General features: G+C 49.4%; 1 protein-coding gene across 1 annotated transcript; it reads right to left on the reverse strand.

Moving 5' to 3' along the window:
• Positions 1-18,671: 18,671 nt before the first annotated feature.
• CDK5R2 (cyclin dependent kinase 5 regulatory subunit 2) lies at positions 18,672-19,837 on the reverse strand. Its single transcript, XM_078683513.1, is given in 2 exon segments — positions 18,672-18,709; positions 18,712-19,837. Coding segments are annotated over 2 exon segments (999 nt in total). The 5' UTR covers positions 19,673-19,837.
• Positions 19,838-23,811: the final 3,974 nt, after the last annotated feature.

Below are 23,811 nucleotides of genomic sequence, written 5' to 3' on the forward strand. Positions count from 1 at the left end.
GTTGGGGTTGTTTTTCTCTGCAAATGTCTCAAAAAGTAAAAATAATAAAGGCTCTAAGCAGGGGAACCTATGGTATACCCCTGCATGCAGAACAAAGAGACAGGCAATATCCCTAGCACTACGGCCAAATATATGGAAGGAGTAAGAGAGGCTAGGAAGGACTACAACGGTATCTTAAGGGTGGCAAAACGGGAATGGGAGGAAGACCATTGGCAAAATTTAAAACTTGCAGCTCAAGCAAGAAACTCTTAGAAGTTTTGGGACCTAATTAACATCTCCAGCAGGAAAGGCTCGGATCCCATTGCAAACCACATCACCGCTCAACAATGGTATGTCCATTTTTCGAACTTATACTGTGATGATGGGGCTTTGGAGTTGGACCCAGAGCCTATAGCTGTGCCCTACCAGGAATCTAGCTTGGGAAGCCTTCCTGACCCAGACCCCTTCTCCCCTGAAGAGGTTGAGCGAGCCATTAAAAACATGGCCCCAGGCAAGGCTGCTGGCCGGATGGCCTGCCTGGTGTGCTACTCTTACACGACCCAGTGACCTGGGCTGCATACATAAGTCTTTTGCTGAACTTAATTGCTCGGGGCCAGGATGTCCCGGAGTCGTGGCAGATGGCCAAGGTGGTGACAATATATAAGAAGGGGGATAGAGAGGACCCTGCCAACTACAGGCCGATTAGTTTAATCGACGTGGTGCAGAAGGTAGTTGGCAGGGTCATTGTCTCCAGAATGGGAGCATGGCTGGAGGAAGGAAGTATTCTGTCACACTTCCAGGCAGGTTTTAGGCGGGGGGTGGGTACGATGGACCAGGTTTTCAGATTCTTTGCGGTTTTCTGGAAATCTGTGTCCATCGGGAGGGGTTCCCTTTACCTGGCCTTTATCGACCTGAAAACCGCATTGGACCTGGTGCCCCATAATAAATTATGGCAAGTGCTGCACGACATGGGTTTCCCGATCTACCTCCTGGAATTAATAAAGAGACTTCACAAAGGCAATTATGCCAGGATTAGATGGGGGAGCCAGGGAGATCTGACAGAGAGGGCGACTGTGAATAGAGGGGTGCACCAGGGCTGTGTGATGGCGCTGACCCTGTTCTCCCTCTTTGTGAATGGGGTGGTGGACCATTTGAGGGATGACCCGGCCGATGCCCCAGTCCTGGCGGGAGAAAAAACACCCACCCTTCTCTTCGCAGATGATACCCTCCTGATCTCAAAGACACCAATGGGCCTCCAGAAACTTCTGGATAAATTCAGCTTGTTTTGTGTAGAGCGTGGCTTAACCATCAACACCTCCAAAACAAAGCTGATGGCACTGTCCTCATCCAAAAAAGTAAAAAGGTTAAACATCACACTTAATGGGGCGCCTCTGGAGGTTGTCGAGGCCTTCAACTATTTGGGCATAAGAATTAATAATAAAAGGACTTGGAACTCCCAGGTCTCGAAAATGCTCCTGAACCTCAAGAGAGTGGCAGGAGCTATTGCACGAGACCAACGAGGCTCGACCAGCAGACCTATAGCAGTATATGAAGGGAAGGCGTTTGCCTCAGCAGTCTATGGCTCTGAACTTTGGGGGTTTGAGAACATCTCAGAACTGGTTAGGGCAGAGAACACGTTTTTTCGAGATTTGGTCTCGCTCCCAGCTTCAACTCCTCTAAAACCACTTTTCCTTGATTTGGGCAGACGCTCAATCAAGGATATAGTCCGCCTGCGCCCCTTGTTGTTCTGGGTGCGCTTGCGAAGATCAACGGATCTAGCTAATTACGCTGCAGCCTTTGATGAACTCATCAGCTTGGGCGGCTGTGGTAAGATTCGATGGCTGAGCAAGCTGAAGGAGTTGGTCATGTGGTTAGCATTGGGTGAGCTTTGGCTGACTCAGTCCCCCCCACCAAAAAGTGTTGTTAAGAAGTTGTATTGGCACTGGGTTCTGAAGGAGGAACTAGAGGGACATAGGTGGGGACCTTTGACGGATCAATTTCTGAACAATAAGTCTGCCAGGAAGTTCGAACCATTTCTGGATTTTATCCAATCACCTGGCGACAGAACACTTTTCCTAAAATTCAGATATGGAAGCCTACCATTAAATTCATTTACTGGAAAGTGGAGACCTTCCCTTCCTAACCATACCTCATGTCCATGTTGCCCATGCCCCAAAGAGTCCTTAGCACATTTTATATTCGCCTGTAGAGCCTATAGGGGTATAAGAAGACGGTGGCTTATGCCGATTTGTATGGAGCTTGGCTTCAGACAGCACCTTAACGCCCTGCGCATTCTTACAACAGATGTCTCATCATTGGCTTTGGTGTGTGGGGTCGCAAAATATTTGGGAAGAGCGTGGCAGATAAGATCTAAGCAGCTAAAGATGATTTCAATTGAGGGTGCAAAGTGATATTTCAGGGTGACTGTGTCTGACTATGCTGCTATTCTATTTCTAATAGTTTTGCTGGTTCACCCATTTTTAATTGTACATATGTTTTTAATGCACATAAAATTTGTATCCTGTTTTGCATGAATTTTAAGGGTTGTTGGTACTTGAAACTGGTTTTTACTTTTATGATAAATGTTTTTTATCGAATAAAGTACTACAACAACAGCATATGGTGAGATTTGTCTGTGTGCACATTAAATGCCACCAAAGATAATGGATTTGTTAGCCCATATTGGCGGGTCAAAATATTTCTCATTTATTTGCGGTCTGCTTATCAACAAGTCCCTATTTCTAAAATGTCACAGGAATTGTGTGCTTTATAACATGGGCCCCTGTACCACCGAGGCCTGTGTTATGTCCCAAACTATTCTTCCCTTCTCCGACCAGTTTTCAAATCTGTGTCTCTCTGGTTACAGACACAGACCTCTGTAATGCATTAACTAATAGAGCTTTCATAAAGTAGGACAGTGCATTTCCCACTAATTGACTTAACTTTCCCTTTTCTTACTTTTTATATGTACATACCTGAAGGTGAAAGACCAAAGAAATGTATAGAATTTTTTTTAGCCACGCCTTTGACCCATCGCCCACACTTACTAGCCACACCCCCATTGCGCAAAGCATCACAGTTGGCTTACTTTTTTAATGCACTTCGACCGCTGACATAGTTACAATTCTACTGAAGTGTTCAAGCAAAGACTGTTGTGACACCACCTTAGACTCCCATTGTAAGGACTGCTGCTGGTGCATCTGTTACTTTAATGCAGGCTTCTTAAAGTCGGTCTTGTAGCGCTGGGTCCATGCCAGATTTTTTAGAGTAACAACATTTTTCTACGTGTGGATATGCTAAAAATCTGGCCTGGAACCCTCCTTGAATGAATGAAGGGAGTCTTTTATCGCACAACTTAGCCCAAGAGCAACAAGGCAGGTCAAATGAGATGTAGTCAACCAGAGTGGACTATTACCGATAGACTTCAGAGAAAATCCAGGTTTTTAAAGCCTTGCGGAAAAGAGCAAGCGACGGTTGCCCCAAGAGTTTGGGGGGGAGAGAATTCCATAACCTGGGTACAACCGAGGAAAATGCTCTACCTCCCCATTTCACTCTAACGAACCTTGCCACTTCAAGAAGATTTTTGTTGGAAGAGCGAAGGGATCGACTAGGTGAGTAGGGGTGAACCAGAGACCTGATGTCCTCAGGGCCTGTACCGTGAAGGGCCCCATGGGCAAGACAGAGAATCTTAAACGAGATCCTGGACTGAATAGGAAGCCAATGTAGGCTTCTCCGGGCTGACGAGGCCGAGGCAAGTTTGGGAAGGTTAAGAACCCTCTTCGCCGCTTTCTGGACCATTTGCAGACGGTGGATAAGGCTCTTGTTTATGCCCACATAAAGGGCGTTGCAATAGTCCAGCCTTGAGGAGACTAATGCTACGGGCCTGGGGGGAAAGATAATGGCCATCCTTCTGAGAATCCTAATGATACCACAGCAGGTGGAGACAGTGCTGCTAACCTGACTGTCGAAGGAAAGCGAAATGTCCATTAGCACCCCTAGGTTCTTGGCAAACTGACAGGGAGGATAGACTTCAGAGAACCCTGCTTTAATGGGTATGAAGCCTATCTTAACTGAGTGGAAATGCTTTCATTAATGGTGGGTTGGGGTCTGCTTTACTCAAAGTGTTGCTAACCTCATGTCATGAGATTCACAGTGGGTAAAGGGCCACTCCCGAGTGAGGGCATTTTTCTGCAAGTAGAGGGCTACTCTACTTTCAGAAAAATGCTCCTTGAAGGGACTGTGGGGTTCACAATAGGACTCCTTTATTCCGTGTATCAAGGATTTCTCACGAAGGCTCTTTTCGGATTTCTATTATATGAATGATTAGGTTTAATCCGTACTATACCGCGTGTGTAGTGCGGGTCCACACTTTACTAGTACTGATAAAAACTGTCAAACACCGGAGTTGAGAGTAGCTGTCAACATGCGCTTAAATAGTATAGCAGGTTTTACAAAGATATTTCCTTTGCCCGTGTATTTATTCTTTTTTCTGCCAAGATAAGTAATATTGCTGTCCCACTCGATTTTGCTTTTAGATTGACTTAAAATTTCATGAGAAGCTACCAAGTCAAACGTGGGGGACTGACACTCAATCTTTCTTTGCCAAATGGACAGCAAACCACGTTTGCAACCTCACAGGATTTATGTCGTGTGTTTCCTTTGTTAAAATTCTTTTTTAAATGATCTAAAACATGGGTTTTTCAGGGGGAAAGGTTAGATGGAAGGGAGGGGCCAGGAGACAGAACTGTGGGATTTGTTTGTACACTTCCAAGGATGACAGGAACCAGCCTGAGAATCAGTACTCACCATGAACTTACAAGGAGGAGGCTGCCTCTCGAGCGCCCCTTGTGGCTATCCGTGGGGAAACAATCATCGGTCACACACTATTTTCAAACAAAAACATGAGAAAAAAGCTGCGGCTACAGTGTTTACAAAAAAGGGCCAGAAAATGTGCAGACATTGTGGAGACCAGATTTGTGCATTTGGTGAAGTGTGCCCCACAAGACTGACACTGCTTTCCTTCTCCCACAGCCGGAATCTGCCTAGGGGAGGGCAGCTCAAACACACATGGAATACATCTTTACTGGGTACTGCAAGGCTGAACTACTTGTGAGGACATCCGAACAACCATGCTGGCCACTGGGTGCACAAGTTCTGATGCCGAACACACTGCCCGTCAGGGCGTGGATGAACAAAGGGAGGCCCAGTGCAGACTAACTACTGCAGCAAAGTTCTGTTGCACAAGCAGACCTAGAAAGAGATCTAAGTGCATCTTCAATTGTTAAACTTCTTTGAGAGGCATATAGTTTTGGGTAAGAAATGTTCTGTACTGCCTACAAGCCATGATTCCGATAGCTCTACGAGGACATACAGCGCGACAGTGCATGCTTTACGTGCACACCCCTCTACAGTCTGGCTGTGTGGTATGGTTTTGGTAATGGGAGTGCATGTGGGAAACCATCTAGTTCAGGGTGCATTGAAAAGTGGATGAGAGGGTGCATTTTCCACTAAAATACAGCAACTTATCCTAGTTTTACATTTCAAGTAAGAACATAGAACCATGTTATTTTGCCAACATTTCACATAATCACACATGGGCAAACTGTGTTAACTTTGCACACCTGGCGCTCCCACGAGCCGGGCAGGAGTAGCTCCCGCCGTCCTGGTCTTCACTCTCCTTTCGGATCTCCTGCTCGCAGATTTGTATTTACATTATAAATGCAGGACTACATGTCCCAGAATACAAACAAAACACCAGAACTGGATGACGGACCATAATGTGCATGAGTATCTCAAGGCGAAAACAATGCTTGATTGAGGTGAACTGGTGTGAAGTGCACCGTCACCTTATAACAAAGCGAGAGAAACACACCACAACCTGTGTGTAGAATAGGATAGGATAGGGTGAGCAGGCCCAAGCATAGCTGCCAAGGAAGTCTCTGCTGCATGTTTCACTCTTAATGAGTCCTAGCGTTATACCCCACCTGTTTGTCAGTCCTAGATTTATACCCTATACTTTCAATCAATCATAGCTTTATACCCTACACTTTCAGTCAATCCTAGCTTTATACCCTACACTTTCAGTCAATCCTAGCTTTATACCCTACACTTTCAGTCAATCCTAGCTTTATACCCCACTGGTTTGTCAATCCTAGCTTTATACCTTACACTTTATGTCAATCCTAGTGTCACACCCAGCTGTTTGTCAGTCCTAGCTTCATGCCCTATTTGTCAATCCTAGCTTTGCGCCATATGTGTCTATCTTAGCTGTATACCCAACATTTTCAGTCATCCTAGCTTTATACACAACACTTTCTGCCAATCCTAGCTTTGTATCCTACCTGTTTGTCAATACTAGTTTTATGTCCTACACTTCCAGTCAATAATAGCTTTGCCCCCAAAGGTTTATAAATCTTAGCATTAGACCCTACACGTTCAGTCAATCCTAGCTTTATACCCTACCTGTTTGTCAATCGTACCGTTCTATCCCACACTTTCAGTCAATCCAATCTTTATACCCTGGGTGTCAATCTTAGCTTTATATTCTACACTTTGAGTCAATCATAGCTTAACACCCAGTAGTTTTTCAATCCTAAATGTATACCCAACACTTCCAGCCAATCCTAGCTTTTAACCCTACCTGTTTGTCAATCCTAGCTTTATGCCCTACACTTCCAGTCAGTCCTAGCTTTGCACCCTACCTGTTTGTCAATCTTAGCTTTATACCCTACACTTTCAACCGATCCTAGCTTTATACCCTACACTTTGTCAATCCTAGCTTTACACCCAGCTATTTGTCAATCCTAAATGTATACCCACACTTTCAGCCAATCCTAGCTTTACACCCTACCTGGTTGTCAATCTTACCATTATACGCTACACTTTCAGCTAATCCTAGCTTTATACCCTACACTTTCAGCCAATGCTAGCTTTATATGTTACCGGTTTGTCAAGCTTAGCATTATACCCTACACTTCAGCCAATCCTAACTTTATACCCTACCAGTTTGTCAATCCTAGCTTTTTACCCTTCAATTTCACTCAATCCTAGCTTTATATCCTACACTTTCAGTCAGTCCTAGCTTTATACCCTACACTTCAGCCAATCCTAGCTTTATACCCCATACTTCAGCCAATCCTAACTTTATACCTTACCGGTTTGTCACTTAGCTTTATACCCTTCAATTTCAGTCAATCCTAGCTTTATACCCTGTTTGTCAATCTTAGCTTAATATCCTGCATTTTCAGTCGATCCTAGCTTTACAAGCCGCTTTATACCCAATACTTTGTATTACCCTCGACCCTCTCTTCACAACAGGAAACTCCATCACCTTCAGCCACACCACCGAACTCCCATGGACGGACCATTGGTGCGTCCACTTCACCGTCAGAACACCCACCATCCACAGAGACCAGCACCTGCTCCCACGAAGAAACTGGACCAGAATCACCGACGACCAGCTAACCGCATCACTCAGCAACTCCGCCCCAACCATTGCAGACAACGCCATCCCGGCAGCCCGAACCCTGCACAGATGGATCTCCAACAGCACCTACACCATAGCCCCTCTCAAGAAAAACAACAGCCACGCCAAGAAAGCTACATGGTTCACCACAGAACTCCACCTCAAAAAGCCCGGGAGTAACACCAAATCCACAAAAGCCCACAACAACTTCAGAGCCGCCACCAATGCCCACCACAAACTCATCAAAAAAACAAGGAAAAAGCGATTGAAGACAGAATCTCCACTCATGCACACAACAGCAAAGAACTCTTCAACATCATCAAAGAGTTCACCTAACCCACCAGAGAGTCCACCGACATCCCTCCCGCACAAGACCCCTGCGATAAACTCAGCACCTTTTTCCACCATAAAATCAAGAGCATCTACGACAACTTCGACAAAGACAACCAACACACTGAACCCTCACCAACCACCTCCAACACCCGGAAGCAAGCGATCAACAACTGGACAGCCCTCACCACCGAAGACACACTGAAGATGAAGTCAATCTACTCCGGGGCCCCCACGGACCCCTACCCCCACCACATTTTCAACAGAGCCACCAACACCATCCCACCCATGCTCTACCACACTATCAAACGCTCCCTGGCAACGGCCTTGTTCCCGGACGACTGGCAGCACACTGAGATCAACCCCCTCCTGAAGAAACCCTCGGCGGACCCCACCGACCTCAAAAAGTACAGACCCAACTCTCTGCTCCCGTTCCCAGCGAAAGTCATTGACAAAGCCATCAACAGCCAACTCAACACATTCATCCAAGAGCACAACATCCTCGACTCCTCCCAATCCGGCTTCAGAAAAAAACAGTACGGAAACCGCCCTCCTCGCCTCAACAGACGACATCCATACCTTACTGGACAAAGGAGAAACAGCAATCCTCAACTTCTCCGCGGCTTTCAACACAGTCTCTCACCACACCCTAATACGCAGACTCCACGACCCAAGACAAGGCCCTCAACTGGATCCGCTCCTTCCTCTCTGGCAGAACGCAGCGGGTCAGACTGCCCCCTTTCCTCTCAGAGCCTACACCTACCACCTGCTGAGTCCCCCAGAGGTTCTCCCTCAGCCCTATGCTCTTCAAACTCTACATGGCTCAGCTCGCCCCCATCGTCAGAACCTACGGACTCAACATTGTGTCATATGCACACGACACCCAACTCATCCTCTCCCTATCCAACAAACCCAACACCGCCAGACACAACTTTCGAGAAGGCATGGAAGCAGTCACCAAATGGATGAAAAACAGCTGCGTACAACTAAACACCAACAAAACGGAAGTACTCATCATGGGCCCAACCCCAGATGCCTCGAACGACAACTGGTGTCCCCCCTCCCTCAGAAGCCCGTCCACACCCACTGATCACGCACGCAACCTGATAATCATTCTGGACTCAGAGCTCAAAATAGACCGCCAGATCAACTCGGTCTCATCCTCCTGCTTCCACACCCTCTGCCTCCTATGTAAGACCTTCAAATGGATCCCCCTCAAAACACAGAAAGACCGTCACTCACGCCCTGGTCACCAGCAGGTTAGACTACGGCACCGCACTCTATGCCGGAACAAACAAAAACCTCACCGGCAAGCTACAGAACATCCAAAACGCCACTGCAAGACTGGTCCTCAACCTGCCAAGACACTGCCATATCTCCCAGCAGCTGCACACACTCCACTGGCTCCCCATCGAAGTTAGAGTCACCTTCAAGATGCTCACCCACGCCCACAAGGCCCTCCATGACACCGGACAAGCATACCTGAACAGCCGACTCAAATTCCATGCACCCCTACGATCAGCCCAGCTCTCCTACAACAACCACCAAAAAGACCAGATTGGGATGCTGCTCCATCTCCTTCCACGCAGCCAGAGCCTGGAATGACCTTCCGCTCCACCTCAGAAAGACAACATCGCTCCCGATCTTCACAAGAAACCTCAAAACCTGGCTCTTTGACAGACCCCCCTCCTTGATGGACTGGTACCTGTAACCACCCCCCCCCCCACACACACACACCCCAGCGCCTTGAGACCCTTACGGGTGAGTAGTTGTGCTTAACAAACACCTGATTACTTTGTCAATCCTAGCTTTGCACCCTACATTCTAAGTCAATCTTAGCTTTATACCCTAAACTTTCAGTCAGTCCTAGCTTTATATGCTACACTTTGTCGATCCTAGCTTTATACCCTACAGCACTCTGCATACCGGGATTTTAAACACATGCACTAAAAACTAAACTACAACTTCACAAACACATAATGCCGCGGGCTCAACAGTCATCGGTGATGCGGTAGCCAGGCGGGGTGGGCCCCATTACAGCTCTGGACATTAATCTGAAAGGGAAGGTAATCTAACATGCGGGACACCCAGCTGCGTTGGGTTTGATGTCGCTGTGCAGCTGATGTTGAAGCCACCAGACACCGAAACGTACCTTGTGCGTTTTTACATAAATAATTCTCAACAAATATCTGTAGCAAACCAACAACACCAGACGCCAGGGGGTCTTGGTCGCCGCAGCCTCTTTGCCAGCCACGGACCCTTCCTCCCTGACCCAGCCAGTGGAGGGAACGAGAACTGGAGGCACAAGTGGGGAACAGTATGATCAGTCACTGAGGGCCATCAGGGGGCATCCATAGACCGACAGATCAACAAACGAACAAGCAAAACCAGCCCAGGTGTACAGGCACCCAGACTAACACAAATGGACACAAATCCATGGATACAGAAGCACCCGTACACACAAAAATCAACTGCAAGCATCAATGCACACATATACCAACAAAGATGGGCGCATGCGGCATATAATGATGTGCAGAGGGAGAGCAAACACCTGCAGAGACACACACAATCATACCTCACACCAACAACGCACACAAACCAATTTACAAGCACCCAGGAGCAGACACTGGCATGGACGCTCGTGGAGCTACAAATACAAACAAACAACAAGCAAGCAGGCACACATACAATTACAGAATACAAGTTCACAGGCACGCGCAGGCGATTAACAATGTCTAAGTGAGTCAGTGGGCGGTGAATGGCGGTCTAGGTGGCCAAGTGAATATGTGAGCGTGGACAACATGAGCATAGCTTTAGTCTGCTTGTGACACCACTGGTTGCAGGAGTTGTGAAGGCCTGGCCAGGAAGTCTTGTTCACTTTCTGTAGTCTCCACTCTTTATCAATCAGAAGAAAATCGGGGGCTCTTGTGGGGCTATGAGAGGCTCAATATGTCAAACTTGGGACGTCATCGGGGGTCAAAGGAATATAATGCCATCGCCTCTCCTTTGGCCATTTGAATTGGCAGGTGAATGAAATAATGGATGAATGAGGACTTGGTTGAAAGGAGAGGATTAGGTGCGAGTGGGTAGGAGGCAAGATATGGGAGCCTGGACAGAACATTCATGAACTCACCAATTTTTGCACTCACTTATCAGTCACTCATTTATCCAAATTCTCGCCCCTTCATCCATCCATCCATGCGCTCACCCATCATTCATTCATCCATCCATCCACCTATTTGCCATTATATCTAGCAGGGTACTCACAAATGTATCCAGCATTCCTCCAGGTTCTCACTCTCATACGCATGCACTCTTATCCGTTCTTTCGTGCACTCACTCCATCTTTCCGATTGAGGAATATGCACTTTTATTTCTTAAAATAAGACCTACTGGCTGTGTCAAACCTCGTTAAATAAATTATTAATATAAAAATGTTACTTTGAAATACTCCTAATGTGGGAAAATCCTTCTACCAAAAGTGCCCAAGGGCTCCACTAAGTTTAAAATGCAGCCTTCAGATAGGGTTTGTGCTAGCAATCACTGCTGGGGAATAAACACCTGCACAGACACACACCAGTGACGTGCACCCCTCGGCAGGTGTTCCGGTAACGAGGCCCATCGGAAGGCTGTACCAGGTGCTGCTGAGCGGCGCCACCAGCATCAGCACCGGTGTGTGCAGTGACAGAAACACGCAGCTTCCCTGGGGTAAGATGGCGTCGCCATGGCAACCTCTGACTGTGCAATGCATCCTGCTTGCCCGTGTGCGCTGCTGAGAGAACATACGGGGCTGCCCGAGCGCCCAGACCCGGGCACGGGAGCGGGGTCAATGACAGCCCAAACCCCAGGAGTCTACCCTACTAGAGGGCAGTGGGAAAGAGGGAGAGGCCCCGGGGTCTGAATCTACCGCCACTAGCAACACACACTTCTGAGACACGTCTGTGTGTCAACAGCGGGTGCTTAACCTGCCGAGCTCTCGTGCAGAATAGAACCATGGAGTACAAGGTACAGAAAGTTACAAGGATTCAAATCCTCAAGCATTCGTCCGGTCTTCAAAAATGACAAGCAATGAAACTCCTTTTATGGATTTGTTATGTTTTTGCTCAATAATGAAGATTCCTGCCCCATGTCTCTCAGATCCGAATTGTTATTGCGGATTCCGCCCCCTGCATGGAGATAGTGGGGGCATCCGTTTGAACACTTCCGGTGGCGGTAGCCCCCTTACAACAGCCTTCCCTTGAAGGCTGTTGTCATATTTGAATATGAAACAGATTCCTTCTTGAATGCACGCCCTGAACACTCGTTTCTAATGTCTACAGTCAATGCAACAACCTGCGTGGCCCCCCACGGAAGTTCCCGCCTTCCAGTTTTGGGGTTGCCACTACACTTGAATTATCACAGCTGTCAAACTGTGGTAGAGCGGTTTCAAGAGTTCCAAATATACACACCGGTGACCGGGGCACAGGGAGAAAGCACACGGTGCAGAGGATCACAGGCGTGTTCTCGCACTGGGGCCCCTTGGTTGCAGATAGCAACCCGTCTCGGTCTGATCAGCCAGGGCAGGTCTCCCGGAGGGGGCCATGGCTCTAGACACAAAAGGGGACAGTGGGTGGTGTCTCTACAATGAGTAGAATACTTCTCCGCAAGCCTCGGGGACAGACACTTCTCGAAAACAAGATGCGCCAGGAGTCTCAGACACAATGAACAGGGGCTGGACGCAGGAGTGAACCCCGCCAGCACTTGAAACACGAGTACAGTGTCAGCACAGGCAATATGTAGAAGTGCAGAATGCAATGTTATTTATAAGCCAATGTTGACGGAAATAGGTGGTGATAGCCCCGCCCCCGCTCCCCCACCCCAAACAATGCATAGCATTTTACACTTTATATACTTGCGCTTATGCCACGCTGACTTTTTCATGTTTTTGTTTAGTATTTGGAGAAGATTTCAGATATAATCAGAGCACAAGTGTTCTCGTCAGTGTAACGGCATAACTCGCAGCTATAGGCCACATATACTTATGCAAGCATGGCATTAATACACACGCTCTATACAAGGGGATACAACTAACTAAATATTCGACTGGCAGTCTAGGTGTTACCACAACCTAACTTAATGCTCTTTATTTTATCCAACCCCTGTACGATGAAAGGCGGAGTCGTCGATGCTGGCGTTGTAACATATCCCCGGCAATCAACCCAGCTGGACTATCTTACTGCGTGTCCCTTGCTGCCCTATGCACAGAAAACATACATGTACGAAACTGGAGGGGAGGGCGCAGGCGGCGAGGGTGCCCAGGTTGTGAGCACGAAGCAGATGGCGCCGCACGGTGAAGCCAGCTGGGCAGGGCCAAATCAATATGTCTCACTGCGGTGTTTACAACGCGGGGGCTGACGCCCATCTCGGGTCACTGGTAATAAATCGACGAATCAGTAAAAAAAAAAAAAAACAATGTAGAAGGCGGTGGAAGCCTACATGAATTACCAAGGGCTCTGGGTTTGAGGTGGTCTCTGGACAGGCACACAGCACAAGGGTCGCCCTACTCCCCGAGTGAGGTTTGAAGTGCTCTGCTCTTAAAGTGCTCAGGACCAAGCAACGAGAACGCGCTTCCCGCGCATGCACGTTCTGCTCTTCACTAAAGTGTTTGATATCGGGCAAATCCCTGAATCTTTGCATACTTAAGTGCCCTCACTTGTTAATAATGGGGGGCATTATGAAGAATATAAGCGCCGATGTTCAAGGGTACATTGAGACCACGTGCACCTTTCTACCGCAGTCCTCTGCATGCACGAGACTCGAGGCGCTAGGCCTCTGTGGGAAAGCAGCCTGGAACCTGAGCCGGGGGTGGGCGGGTCTTCGTCCGCCCTCGTGTGATTGCCTCCGCATGGACAGCCTCCCCGGCGGCGCTGGCTGCCGGTTCAGCACCACGGACAGCGGCCCCGCTCGGTACAAACAGGTTCAGCGCGGACAGCAGCTCCACCGCCCCGCGCGCTCACAAGGAAACCACCACGAGTGCTCGGAGAACATTGCAGCTTATTTTTGTTCTTATATTTGGGCGACATTCATTTCGACTTGGCCAGGGATTTCCCTCCAAACTAAGCATCGTTATTGTGCATTTTGTTACGTTATGTTAGGTTTATGTTACGCTCTTTTGTATAGCGCTCGAATCACCGGGGGGTGGGGGGGGGGGGGGGCATCTCGGCGCTTTACTCAGAGTACTCCGGATAGGAGGGCAGCAAAAGAAAAAGAAGGGAGCCTAGTACAAGAAGGCTTTTAGCATTTTCCTGAAATTTAAGTAGGAGGATATATTTTCCAATGGGACCACCCCCTGCCCCCCGTGCATCCGTTCCGTGCCTTAACTTCCTCCCCGTTTCACTTTACGTCCCCTCTAGTGACCTCAATTCCTCAATAGAGACATGCAGCCTTAGTTTGGTGACATCTTCGCCTTACCTGACGACCCTACCCGCTCAGGGACCGCTCGCGTGCTGTCACTTCCTCTGCTTTTCACGGTACTTCCTGCGCCCCCCCCCCCCCTCACCTGACCCCATTCCCTTTATTTTGTTTTCACCTCCACCTTCTGTGGCATATTTCTCTTGCATGACATTATAGGTGTCCTTCATGTGACATTGCTTTTCTGTCGTGACATGACCGCCCCTCGGGTGATACCACTCACCCCTCTACCATATTGCTGCATATCAAAACGAAGCCGTGCAAACCTCAATTTATGCCACAATCTTCGCTATGCAATGCACGCGGACAAACGCTGCTGCAGACAAAATAATAAAACATGTTATATACCCTGCTTAGGAAAACAAAGTCGTACACCGCCGGCGCTCATGCAACGAGACGCCATTTTGAAAATGCTTCCCTCGTACAGCAACCAGTGCGGATGACTCTCCACGGCCACAGACAATAATGTACCCCGTGCACAAGCATCGGATTAAGAGAGGTTGCACCCAAGGTACCCAGAGAGGACGCGTGTGACACGCGCATCATGTCAACAGCTTCATGACAGGTGCGGCAAAGGACGCGGGAAACACCCGCACCTGCCACCGCGGGAGCCAAAGAGAGGCGCATTTGCAATCAGTGCTCGGTGCTGCATTCCATTAGCGAGCGCGAGCCGCTGCCAAACCAGCCATTTAGTGATGAGTGCTCAAGGACGGGCAGGGTAGAGGCGGCGGGCGGGCTGGCACGCCCCCTCCCTGCCCGCACCTTTGCCCGTTTTTCGTCACCAATCGCTCTGCAGAGATGCCATCATCCTCCTGGCCTCGCGCCCCTGCAACAGGGCGCTGCATCCCACGCCCCCCCCCCCCCCGCATCACCCCGCGCTGCAAAAACACACCGCTCCCTCGTGGCGTCTCATGAATAGTTTATATCTCTTTTTTAAATATACAATATAAAACTGGGCATTTTTTTTGTACATTTGAACAACATTGGCACGTTGAAAGCTCCATTGTCAAACATGGTTTTGATTGTTTTTTTTTTCTGTGAGCGTGTGTTCTAAAATATTACATTCAGAGAGTACTATGAGGTTTTTGCTTTTTTTTTTGAGGAAAGAAATGTGCAATGTTATGCAGTAAAGGCCAGTCAGTACCTTGGAGAGCAGAGCCGCCTGGTCCAATCGCAGGCAACCGAGGGACCAGCAATCACCCTCCTCCTCCACCCGCCCCCGCCCGGTGACTTGTCAAGCAAGGAAGAAACAAGCGAAAATATAAATAACTGTCTATACACAAGATAGAAATGCTTGGAATCTCTCGCTCTCGAACATAAAAATATGTCCTAAATATTCGAAGCTTTTGTTCGCTTAGGGGCGCTGCACACACCGCCGCCCCCGACCCCCCCCGCCCTCCTCCCAGGCACAAACCACAGAGGAATCTATCAACAGCAAGAACGGACACCGGCATGCAATCTCTTCAAAAATACGGAAAGCGCCTAGAGCGCTGTGATTGAGAGGCACAGGGAAGCCATCACCCACATCGCCTCGGGCCCCCTCGTACGGAAATACAGTAAAGAGCACACCCTTGCTTCCTAGGGCCAGCACACAGCGGGGGCAAGCTAAGCTGACGCCCGACGTCCAGGCACTAACTGGGGGTGCTGCAGAGGAGGGGACGCCCAACATGTTACCCAATGACTCGACTCTAGCAAAGGCGCAGGGTTTGAAATATGTATCTGGCTGTGCCGCTCTGCTTCAAAGGAGGCAACACTGGGGTGGTTTCAAATATTGAAATGAGCACCGAAGTTTACCCCAAAGGGGTGCTTTGATCTAATTAATGTGGACTGCCCCCAAATCCTCGCCCCTCCACTCTTCCTATACGGGTCCCATACATCAGCCCTCTGTGCACCCCGGTTGACTCTAGACTCCTCGTGGCCCGCGGCGAGACGCGCCATCTCAGGAAGAGGAGGGTGCAGCAGAGAATCTGCAATGCAGTAGTTTCACCAGAGACCCCTCCAAGTACCACTTAAGGAGGATTCAGTCTCGATAAAGGCAGCCGAAAGACGGATTTACCATTGTGTATCAGCAGGTGCACCTCAAACAATGCTGTGCAAACACCTGGTGAAGACCCACCACCCAGAGCAGACCAACCACCACCCAGAGCAGACCAACCACCACCCAGAGCAGACCAACCACCACCCGGTGAAGACTCACCACCCAAAGAAGACCAACCACCACCCAGAGCAGACCAACCACCACCCAGAGCAGACCAACCACCACCCAGAGCAGACCAACCACCACCCAAGGAAAACCAACCACCACCCAGAGCAGACCAACCACCACCCGGTGAAGACTCACCACCCAAAGAAGACCAACCACCACCCAGAGCAGACCAACCACCACCCAGAGCAGACCAACCACCACCCAGGGCAGACCAACCACCACCCAGAGCAGACCAACCACCACCCAGAGCAGACCAACCACCACCCAGGGCAGACCAACCACCACCCAGAGCAGACCAACCACCACCCAGGGCAGACCAACCACCACCCAGAGCAGACCAACCACCACCCAGAGCAGACCAACCACCAACCAGAGCAGACCAACCACCCTGAAGCTCTAACTAGGGCTGTCCTTAGAATTGCATCACAAGCTCAGAGCCCCAGAAGAACTCTGCCTGCGGATGGTCGTCCCACCCAAACCCACCTGGCACAGCTCCAGGGGTCTACTTCACCCGCGCTAATGCTCCTCACCACACATTTTAGGATGTTATTCTTTCAAGATAGCAATAATAATGCTTCAACAAGTGGGACCACGAAGAATAGGTCAGCAGAACCATTTCCACATCTCCAACATCCTCTACGTGAGGTCATCCTATGTGAGGTCTGGAGAAGCAAATCAATCTCCGAGAAGATACAGGGATCAATAAACTAAATACTAGAATTTTCCAACCATCAACCCAATCTCTCTTGCCTATTCCTAATAAATTTAGTGCAATTCATGCTTACAAAGGGGGTCGGTTATTCTAATCCAGAGCAGGCGCTCCCATTCAACAATTTCCCACCAGCTTGATGGAGACCGCCTCCTCTTCTGGCAATGACCCCTCCAAAACATGCAAAAGGCGGAGATCGACTCATAACACCTTTGACAGCCGGGCACCATAAGAGCTTGTAACACCCTCACCACAACACACCCGTCCCCCAACAAGAGGCTGGTGGGGGCTCCACTGAGAATATGGTTTCTGCTTCAGATGCCCACCTGAAACCCCAACACTTTCAAGCTAAGAACATATGTTTAGCAAACTTTCAAGCAATGAACAAATATTTAGGGATTACAGTCACAATGCAGTTCGCTTTCTATTTTCACCTACAATCCATCACCCTTCTGTGGTCATGTGTAGACAAGCAAATCCGTCTAGTGCAAAGCAAAACTAGGCTGCTGCCTGGGACATCTTCATCAGGGGGGCAGAGGACTGACCCTGCAAGTGACAAAGGTTGAATCTACGCTGATGCAGCAAAGAGAAAACACCCCCCCTGCTTAGAGCCTCAACGACCCTTGCACTGGTTCTGGTCTCAGGACTGCTTTAGACACATTAGAGGCTTTGATCGAAGTGCACATTCAAGTTCTACCCAGATACGGTCATGCCTGGAAGGGCCAGTTCTTCATCCTCCCTTAGACGACAGAGCTAAGGCCCTACGTAACAAGTAATGTTTGCAGTAAATGGAGTCCTGTGCAACCCTGATTGTCTCATGGGCCATACACCACAACCCCCAGCTCAGCCAGCTCCTGATACAAGGGGGGCAGCGACCATTAGCATCCCAGGGGCTCCGTTTCACAGACAGATCCATAAACCCTTGAGGCCAGTATGTTCTTGTTGATGAAATGTTAGGTGCACACTTCAGTTGTCTGTCTGATGCCAGGCTGGGCCCATTCCGCCCGGTCATGAGATGGGTGCATTCTTCAGGTGGGTGCATTCGGATCATGGCGCCATCTCTCCAGTCCAGGTGTTCTGCGTGTGCCCACCTCACCAGGGCACGCGTGAGGCACACTTACAGATTCATTTCTTTCTCAATAAATCAAATCCATCTCTTTGCAGGAGTTCGGTTGAGGCAGCCATGACAGTGTGTGTGTACGTGTTGAGGAAAAGTGAGGGATTTAGCCATCTCTGATGATCAAGACACACAACAGCGTCCCCTTCAAGCGCCCCAGCCATGGAGCTCGACCCCAGGTGCACCCATTGCGTGAGCGCCTCTTCCTCCATCTATCCTGGGGGTCCTCCACCTCTCACGAGCCCCCAGAGTCATGGCCTGTTGTCCCAACATCCCCAAAGATGCGTTTCCCGCAGCCTCACCTCAGTGCCAGCTGCCTGCGGATGGATGGACCCAGACTCTGTCCCCAGGTGGTCCGTGTGTGTGGATAGTGCAGTGCCCTCCCCCCCGCCCCCCCAGGTGTCCTCTTCTGCCCCTAGCGGTCCAGGCTGATGGTCCAGCGGTTCTCCCCCGGCTCACGTTCTCCCTCTGCTTCTCCCCCTCCCCCTTGAGGTCCTGGAAGACCTGCGTGAAGTAGTGGGGGTCCGCGTTGATGCGCAGCATGGGCCCGCTCATCACCTGGATGATGCGCAGGCAGCGCTCCCAGAATCCCTCGCGCCCGCCGCCGCCGCCCCCCTCGCCCTGCACCAGGAAGGGCTTGAGGGGGTAGGAGATCTCGTTGCCCATGTACGAGTAGGCCAGGTAGAGGCAGGTGAGGAAGGCCGCGCGCAGCTCGGCCGCCGTGCCCAGCTCGTCCCCGGACAGCGCCTCGCGGCACAGCAGGTAGACGAAGACCAGGTTGGCCGGGGTGATGAAGCCCTGGTCCTGCCAGCCCTGCAGCAGCAGCGAGCGGTCCACGCCGCGGAACCAGGCGATCAGCTCGCCGGGGGTCAGCTCCTTGAGTCGGTAGCAGCGGCGGCAGACGAACTCGCCCAGGCAGCGCAGCAGCTCGCCGGTGGAGGCCTGCACCACCACCCTGCGCGGGGACAGCGGGGCCACCACCCCGCCGCCGGGGGGCCCGTGCTGCTGCTTGCCGCCGCCCTCCGGGGCGCCCGGGTGCTTGCCCCCGGGCTGGCCGGGGCGCGGGGAGGGCCGCTGGCCCCCCGCGTTCTCCTGCTCCTGGCTCTTGCGCAGGTTCTCGTGGTTGCGCTGCGCCACCGGGTCGTTGTTGTTGGTGTCAGGGGGGCCGGCGTTGCAGCGCCCCAGCGGGTTGGGGTTGACCTTCTTGGCGCTCTTCTTCTTGGCGCTGGCGGCCACCAGGCGCTTCCAGGTGAGGGCGGAGATGAGCACGGAGGGCCGCTTCAGGCCCTTGTCCGGCTTGCCGCCGTTCTTGCTGTTGGGGATGGCGGTGTAGCCCCCGCCGCCGCTGTCGGCCTTCTTCTCGTCCAGCGAGCCCCCGCCCTTGGAGGCCGGGGAGAGGGAGAGCACGGTGCCCATGGCGCACGGGGGTCGGGGGCTGCGGATGGGGCGCTGGACCTCGGAGAGGGATGGATGGAGGCTGGGGGTCCGGGGTGCTCAGGGGCGCGGGTCCATGCACAGCGCGCCGCCCTCCCAGGCTGCAGAGCTGCTCCCGCTGCGGCTGCACCGGCTGCACTGATTCTGCGGCAGGAGCGGGCGGCTCGCCTGGCCCGCCCGTGACGCGCACCCGGCGCCTCCACCAATGGGAAGGCAGAGGATGCAGTGATTGATAGCCGCACGGCCCGCCCCCGAAGAGCTTCAAAAGCCCTGGCTCATCCTACTTAACTGGCATGTGATGGAGCCAACAGCAGAGCGTGATGGGAGGAAGTGGGTGGGCCGTAAGGGCCAAGGACTCGGCTTGGAACCGGGTGTGCACGCTACAGCCCCTCAGTGAGCTGTGAACGGCGGTGGTGGGCTGTGCACGGCGGTGGTGGGCTGTGCACGGCGGTGGTGGGCTGTGCACGGCGGTGGTGGGCTTCACGCTGCGGTGGTGGGCTTCACGCGGAGAAATGCGCGCGTGGTCACACGGTGGGTGGCCAAGCGCTAGGTGCCTGTCTGTTGCTTCAGTCTGTGATGCACAGTGCAATTGGGGACTGGGGTATAAAGTGCTGTCGGCATGCCACTCGACCTGTGGAGCTCATAGACTCTGCGGTGTCATTCTCAGGGGTACTGAGTGTCCAGGGCCCCACACTTTTGTGGGGCCCCTGTTAGAACAGCTTTTAATTTTGTTACAGATTTTCCGCTAATGCAAGTCTGTATGTCAAACAGTATTGATATCTGAAAGCATCAATACTCAAAGTATGGGTGGGGGTGCATACAACCCTCCTGACCTTGCACGTGCCCCCCAGGTCAACACTGGGCTGCTGTTTACCTGTCAGAGCTCTAACATTTACAAAGATGTTACATAAACAGGCTAACGTTTATTGACAGTTTATCTAAAGTTAAAGAAAGAGTGTAACTAATGTGTTGCTGCACCACTCAACTTTAGGACCACTCTAATTTCTAAAGTCATCTTGCACTAAGTGTGTAAACATATGATAAGGTCTCTTCCAAATTTCAAAGCCAGTGTATTTCATTAACACACACAAGTGTTACACCATAGTACATTAGATCATATCACTACATCGAGTGACAGTTTTAAAACCCAAATTTAGAAACACTCATGCTTCCACGCGACCTTCCAACAATGCCACTAGTGAGCTAAGAGGCTAGCCAGTGGTCATGTGCACGCTCTGGTGTGCTGGGATTCTATTATACATGGGTAACATTATACTTTATTAAAACAAACATAAGAGAAGGTTTTGAACAACCCACATCATGAACTCATGTGTTTTGAGGTTATTTTATATGTGATAATCAAGAGAAGGGAGGCAATGTAAAATAAACAAGTGCCTAAGATCACACAGTTTGGTCAAGGGGAAAGCCAGGATTTATTGCATGTTTTCTGGTTTCACACTGTGCAATTCAGCCATTATATGTACATACTTTGCAAACCCTACATCCATTCTACACATCTCCTCCTGACCCCCTCACACTCCCTAACGCCACCCTAATGACATTTGTGTGGCCCTTGGTCACACCACACACCTTACGAGTACCCATGTCTTAACCGTTCAGCTTTATGTCTTGCCTGGGGCCCAATAATCCTATGAATGGAACTGGATAGAGACACACAGAGGTAAAGGTAGGCAGAGAGAGGGGGGAGAGAGTCCTAATTTTACTACTACTAGAGTGAGAAAATCCCAATTTTAAGACTTTCGGTATTTACAGAAGGCATTTCTAACTTCTGTGAATACCAAAATGAGTAAGTGCCTTCTGTGAATACCAAAATGAGTAAGTGCCTTCTGTGAATACCAAAATGAGTAAGTGCCTTCTGTGAATACCAAAATGGTAGTAAGTTTAGGATTTTGTCTTAAATTATTTCTATGACTCGGCCCTGTCTATTTAAAGGCTTCTCCAAGCCGCCTACAGCCAGATTCATCTAGTGCCATATCCATGTATAATGTATATATGTGACCTTGTATAGGTTCCCAACGTTTTCCCACCCTATGAACAGTGCTTGAGTTGAGGATCTTTAGTAAAATCTTAAAGTACCATCGTTGGAGTCCTGTGCTTTTCTAAACCCGAAGTGTACTTGCCTGTGTAACCAATTCATGTCATGGCGTGTGTATCTAAATTGAACACCTGTCTTTAGACCCTTCATGTGGTGCTAAAGGTGTGGAAATGCACCGTCCTTTCACTTTTTTAAGCAAAAATTTGGAGTGATATTTGACGCTGCACCCACATGCGCTGTCTGGTTGCCAGCGCAGCCTGGGCTGCAGTGCACAGAGACCTTACATTGCTGCACACAGAGGAAAAAAAATTAGAGGGAACATTGGTCCCACTTACCCAGATTGGGCTTCTACCTCCACAGCCAGTACATATTCTTTTAATCATCTTGTTCCCTATTCTACATTGCCCAACCTCCTTTAATTAATTGCCCCATTCCATTTCACCATTTTTTCCCCAGACCTCAGGCCTCTCAGCCCTGATGAGACCCTAATTATTCGTCAAAGGGTCCAACTGTCATCGACAAATGTACAAAGGCAGATGGTTTCTTTGAAGTGTGATACAATGATTTATTGTGTTGTGTCTCGAATTGCTCTGAAAGGAAAAAAACTGCTGTCTTCTGTTGTAAAGAAAACAATAAAAAGCAGCCCTTTGCTTTTGTCTTTTAGAAAAGCCGTAAAAACATGTCTCTTTGCTTCTTAAATTAGCTCATCACCTTTTCGGCAATCATTCTCACTTCGACCCCTAGCGCCAAGACACCTCTGTGCAATTGTGCGCTCTAGCGCTCTATAAATTTACAAATCAGATCAACAATAGAACATATTTGTTTATACTTGCACCCTACTTTCTTGTCTTCGACTTGGTTTTGGTTTGTCTTTTCACCTGGGGTGTACACTCACTTTTCTTGAGTGACACTCACTTTTATATGTTCAAATTACTATTCTTTGTCTGAAATAAACTCGGTTCGGCTGAACCGCTGTTGTTTAAAATACTGGCTGCGCTCAATATTTCCTTTCTCTGGTTTCTCAATTCATGAGTATTCTGATGTAATTTCAAAACGTAATTCTACACAGGAAAGTCAGTGGATTAATAATTGTTTCATAAAATGAGTTCCATGTGAACATTTGCTAAGGTAGTCTTGATTACCCTGTTCGCTTGGAAATGCAGGGTGCCCTTGTTCCTTTGTAGATAGACTATGTCACATGTCTGGATTTGTGTGTTTAGACCATGACATGGGATGAGGATCACTATTTTTTGATAAACAACTTTTTATTGTTTTCACACACAAAATCAGCCACATATTGCAATGCATAAAAACATAGGTACATACAGAAGGTAAGACTTTCCCGATGGACGAAACTGTCAGGTTATAGAATAGTATAGGTAAACATTTCCATAACTATAAATCAATCCCCCAGTCACTTCCCCCACACCCTACGATATTTCTTAGTGAGGATCACTATTAAAGTGCGTATGAGGATATTGGTTTAGTTCAGCATGTGACAATACACATGTTGTATGCTAATTTATGAGTTCCCGCTACCTATATATGTGATGATGTTTTGTGACCGCAATACAGGCATACAAAAAGTCACAATACCATTGTTTGTTCTTTCCTTTCATGTAACCATACAGGTCAACACCCATCAGAAGCCCAACATATGGAAGGCTATCGCCAGGAAGGTGCAGACCCTGGGGGTCTACGAGCAGCGCGTAGTCCATTGCCACAAGAGGTGTGAGGACATAAGACACTGAACTCGTAAGAACACTGAAGTCCAGCTTGGGGGAATCCTCCCAACATGTGAGGGGTGCACACTGCACCCTGACCCACCTATTGGCCTGCATTCTTGTGCTGGCCTATCAGACGCTTGATAGGTAGTTGAGGGCCCAACAGCAGCAACAAAGGGGGTAATTTATTATCAGAGTTACACATGTTACATGACCCATTTTATGTTGGTGATCCAAGTCCAACGCTCAAGAAGAGTTCTTGAAGGTGTAAGTTTACTACAAGGTGTATGATGATGTGCTTTGTATTTTTGTTTTTTTGAGAATGATCCCACCTGAGTCCT

Source organism: Lissotriton helveticus, chromosome 3_1, assembly GCF_964261635.1.
Source record: "Lissotriton helveticus chromosome 3_1, aLisHel1.1, whole genome shotgun sequence".
NCBI lineage: Eukaryota > Metazoa > Chordata > Amphibia > Caudata > Salamandridae > Lissotriton > Lissotriton helveticus.